The sequence below is a fragment of the Danio rerio genome, chromosome 8, assembly GCF_052040795.2.
Source record: "Danio rerio strain M-AB ecotype USA chromosome 8, GRCz13ab, whole genome shotgun sequence".
Lineage (NCBI taxonomy): Eukaryota > Metazoa > Chordata > Actinopteri > Cypriniformes > Danionidae > Danio > Danio rerio.
In genome coordinates this window covers 32,970,774-32,975,630 of record NC_141028.1, presented here as the reverse complement: position 1 = coordinate 32,975,630, position 4,857 = coordinate 32,970,774, and the positions used below count along the sequence as shown (strand labels likewise).

The following is a 4,857-nucleotide window of genomic DNA, read 5'->3' as shown; positions in this document are numbered from 1 at the left end:
CCATTCCTCAGTCAAATTCCTCATGACTTGCAGACTTTCTCGGTTCTATCCATATGTGCCTTTATCATGACATCAGTTCCACGTAATTAGATAAACGAAGCGGACAGCCACAACATGGTAACCTAGTTTTAGGTGTCGCAAAAACATTGTACTGCCGACCCCTGCAGGGCGGAGCATAAACACAGAACATATGAGGGTGAAGGAGTTTGGCGCCTCTCTTCTTTTCTTGGACACTTTACTTCCACAATGCCGCTGGAGCTGTATCTCGATCTGCATTCCCAGCCATGCCGCTCTGTCTTTATATTTGCCAAGATAAACAAAATCCCCTTTGAGTACAAAGCCGTGGATTTATCTGCAGGTGATTTTATTGTTGTCTTCTATTGTGCTGTTCATGGAAAGGTTAAGGATTTTTTATTATATTTTGTGGAATATATATAAATATATACCTGTTATGTAAATGTATTATTTTCTTTTCTGTTCTTTCGTAATGGTTCTGTTCTTCTTTTCTGTTTATTCCTTAAGTTTGAGTCTAAAGTGTGCTTCTATAAAATATTTAAGTAGCAAACTTTATGTAAAACAATGTAAAAGATTGACATTTTAATAATTAAGTATTAAAAGATAACATTTTAGCACCAAGTCAGCATAGGGGAGAATGTTTTTTTTTTTTTTTTTTTTTTTTTAATAATAAAAGCCTGTTTTTATACAATAAGGTTTTAGACAGAAATATATTTTTTTGCTGTGGTTACTAACTCCTAAGTGTTGTCTATCATTATCGGGTGGTATTTTGAACAAATGTAGAACAGCTAAAAATAGTTTCTCTTTAAACACAAATTGCACATTCTTACTTTTGACCCTGTCAGTAGGGATAAAAGTAACACAAGGGTGGGTCAAAAGTAACACAACAATATCTGCTAGATTTACTGGCTTAATCTTGTTTATTATTTTAAACACACAGTGCTCAGCATATATAAGTACACCCCTCACAAATCTATGTTTTAAATTCATATTTTTAAAAAGGAAGCTATACAATATTATATTTATGCATATACATTAGATTAGTCAGTACTGAAGCCAAAGAGCTTCTCTAACAAAATAACTTACAATAACGGTACAAAAAGTAGTGCAGCCAACGTTATATGTTAAAGAAAAATAATAAATACAAAATTTGAAAAAAAGAGATGCAAAAAAAGCAACAATTTAGTTGAAATTTTGTAGGTTGTAAACATATTTTTTCTTTTATTTAAGCAAAAATATTCAACTTCATTTTCATTTTTTAAATTTCAGTTCCATTAAATGCTTCAAAAACAACCCAACAATCCAATATGTTAAAATTTTCTACAGTTTTGTAATATTTTTAAATATTATTAGCAATATGCATTATTTTCTATAAAGTATCTGAATCAAAACACTAAAAACTCTAATGTGGAAGTGAAAAATAGTGCATGGCTATTAGCAGTTGGACATAAATAAAAGTGTTACTTTCATTAGAAACTCTTACCATTTAAACCTGATTTACTTTTAAACTGAAAAACTCAGACATTGCAAACTTAAGGATGTGTTATTGCACTAAATAACCTGTAGAATTACTTATTGCACTTAAAAATTGAAATTCAGACCATTGGGGCATGGTCCCAAAATCAGTTGACACACTGAATATGCTGTTATAGTCTGTAAAAGCAAACATTTCAGGGCTTCGAGATAACCAATTTGTTACCTTTGTCCCCACTCTCCCCTTTTACAATGATTTCTGAAGGATCACACAACACTGTAGACCCTAGAATGAAAATTCTACCTTCGTTTTATTCACCCTTGACTTGTTCCAAACCAGTTTGAGGTAGTTGTTTTTAACACAAAAGAAGAAATTTAAAGAATGTTGGAAATTTGTGTTTAACAGCAAAAAAAAAAAAAAAAAAAAAGGCAAATCAAAGATCTCAGAATTTTCATTTTTGGGTAAACTATGACCAGCTTTATCATCAAATGAAATAAAATAATAATGATTAAAAACTAAGTTCACAATATTTCACGCCACAGCTTTTATTTTTGATCCCTAAACAGGCTTTTGACTTGTAATAATTAACCTTATTGTGCTACACATTAAATAATAATTTATTAACTCTCCCAATACTGGGAAAGGGCATCTGCTGCTTAAAACATATGCTGGAATAGTTGGTGGTTCATTCTGCTGTGGCAACCTCTGAAATAGAGACTAAGCCGAATGAACGAATGCATTAAAAATTAAATACTATTAATATAATTTGTATTAATCATTAATTTTACATACGTTTTTAGATTAGTGTTCTTGTGTTCAGTCAAATAGTTTTACATGTTATTTTTTGGTCTTTATGCTCAAAGGTGAACAATATGGAGACGAATTCGGCAAAGTCAGCATCATAAGGAAAGTTCCTGCTCTCAAAGATGGAGATTTCCTTCTCACAGAGAGGTATTTTGCTATCTCAAGTTACATTTAACACAAACTTAAATGTTATAAGACTAAATAAATATGTTCTTTCTATACAGTATAGCTATCCTGCTGTACCTGGCAGGAAAACACCGCACTCCTGACCACTGGTATCCAGCTGACCTGCAGAAACGAGCACAAGTGGATGAGTTTCTCTCCTGGCAGCACACGAACATTAGATCTCATGGCTCAAAGGTCTTCTGGTTCAAGGTGAGATTCGCTTTGTTTAAACATTAAACAGATTGTTTGTGTGTTTGTGTATACTGAGCAAATTGTGATCATGTAACCTCTCCTTTTTTAGTTATTCTCTCTTTGCATGTTTTTATCAGTCAACCATTGATCTCTATTTTTCATTTCACAACTCTAGGGAGTCTTGCCTGCGGTCACAGGTGCTCCAGTGCCCAAAGAAAAGATGGATTCTGCCTTGGAGGATCTCAACATGTCTTTGAAGATCTTTGAGGACAAATTTCTGCAGAGCAGGCCCTTCATAATAGGGGATAAAATATCTCTGGCTGATATTGTAGCCATTGTGGAGATGATGCAGGTACATTAACGTAATTTGATTTTCTTACACTCTCAGAAATAAAAGTACGGGAGCTGTCACTGGGGCAGTACCTTCTCAAAAGGTACATATTTGTACCTGAAGAGACCATATTGGTACCTCAATGTACCATATTGGTACCTCAATGGACCAAATTTGTACCTTAATGGACCGTATTGGTACATTTAAGGTGCATTTGTACCTTTGAAGTGCCACTGTGGTCTCTTTAGGTACAAATATGTATCTTTTGAAAAGGTACTGCCCCAGTGACAGCTCCCGTATACCTTTATTTCTAAGAGTGTATGTGCTGGGTCTGTATATGACATACTGATCAGATGTTTTTCTGTGTTTTGAAGCCGGTTGCTACAGGTGTAGATGTGTTTGAAGGCAGGCCTGCTCTAAGCGCCTGGAGAGACCGTGTGAAGAAGGAGGTCGGTGTGGAACTCTTCGATGAAGCTCATAAAGTTATCATGAATGTTGAATCGTTGCCACAAACCTTTGAAAACAAAGGTTTACCAGAGTTTTTTAAATTAAAGATACAGAAAATGTTTAACTGAGTCTGTTTGAACAGTTGAACGGTCAAGATTTATGTTTAAACTTTCATCTTTCATTATGTTACTGTGTAGTAGTATGGTGTACTGGATCTAAATCTTTACTCAAAAATAAAATTATTTCTGGTTTATGCAATTGGCAGTGATTTCTTGCAGCTATCTGTTTTGTGTGTTCCCTAGAGTCCATCCCATGATCAATCCCATGACCCGTTTAGGGTCAGATAGCTCACACTACAGCCATATTTTTAACGCCTCCAGGGCAGTTATGTCAAGCATGCAACTGTTTAGTTGAACAGAGAAATGCCAAAATCTCAAGAACTGCTGATCAAATTCTCATATAAATAACATGTTTTAAATGAATAGAAAGGATATTCAGTAAATGTCAGCTCTTATCCTCCAAAAGAGGTAGAGAATTTAGATTTTAGGCTAGTGAACGGCACGGCACTTGTATAGAGTATATGTAATACTTTTGTAAGTAAAAAAAATACTTTTGTAAGTAAAAAGTTTTGAAGGTGAAATGTCTGAATGCATGAGTCAAAAATGACAGTCACTGTAACAAAAGTTTATATACAAAAACATTGTCAGGCAAAGAACAAAAATCATTTATCATTTAAATCATTTAAAATAATTTTTAAACCTTTGAGGTTTCGTGTTCTGTTAAACACAAGAGAAGATCATTTGAAGAATGCTGGTTGCTGGTAAATGATGACAGAATTTTCATTTCATGAACTATCCCTTTGATGATCACAGTGCAGCACAAAAAAAACTCATTAAATCTTTAGAAATTTGCCATTATCCTTTAAACTGCTATTTTTTTATCTATTTGTAAACAAGGAGTTCCAGTAGTTTCAAATATAGTACTATCACTTATTGTTTTAGATGTTTTCTTAAGGACAGGGCAGAATAAGTATTGTTTTTATTTAACATATCTGTTAAACTGAATAATAACGAAACCTTATTTGATCACACTTTGTTTTGTTTTTATTTTAAGCATTTATTTTATTTTGTTTGTTGAATTTAAGTTACATTGCAACTAATTCTCATTAAATTCTAACTAGACTGTTAGTTTGGGGGTTAGTTTAAGTTGACATGTACTTGCAAAGTTTCTTAAAGTCAGTTAAATGTTTGTTGAAGGAGTATATCAACATTTTAAGCAGACAGTCTACTAATACTCAAATGGACCATCAAAATAAAGTGTTTCCCATCATTTCACCTGTATTTTGATTGCATTTACTTACATTTATTTAAAATGACTTTTGTGTAGTCTTTGAGTGTGAGGCAATACTCAGCATTTCAGAAACAGTTTT

At 33.2% G+C, this 4,857-nt stretch overlaps 1 protein-coding gene across 3 annotated transcripts; it reads left to right on the top strand.

The window, feature by feature from the left end:
• Positions 1-204: 204 nt before the first annotated feature.
• Positions 205-3,686, top strand: gstt1a (glutathione S-transferase theta 1a). Of its 3 annotated transcripts, none has more exon segments than NM_001327762.1 (5): positions 205-358; positions 2,353-2,440; positions 2,518-2,668; positions 2,826-3,002; positions 3,356-3,686. In NM_001327762.1, coding segments are annotated over 5 exon segments (729 nt in total). In that variant the 5' UTR covers positions 205-246; the 3' UTR covers positions 3,557-3,686.
• The last annotated feature ends 1,171 nt before the right edge of the window (positions 3,687-4,857 follow it).

What these genes read in the sequence shown, in the direction of transcription:
- gstt1a (XM_087263615.1), top strand. Translation starts at nt 247, where the DNA reads ATGCCGCTGGAGCTGTATCTCGATCTGCATTCCCAGCCATGCCGCTCT. An exon ending in AGCCGTGGATTTATCTGCAG is followed by an intron (nt 359 to 2,352) that starts GTGATTTTATTG and finishes TTATGCTCAAAG; the next exon opens with GTGAACAATATGGAGACGAA. An exon ending in GATTTCCTTCTCACAGAGAG is followed by an intron (nt 2,441 to 2,517) that starts GTATTTTGCTAT and finishes CTTTCTATACAG; the next exon opens with TATAGCTATCCTGCTGTACC.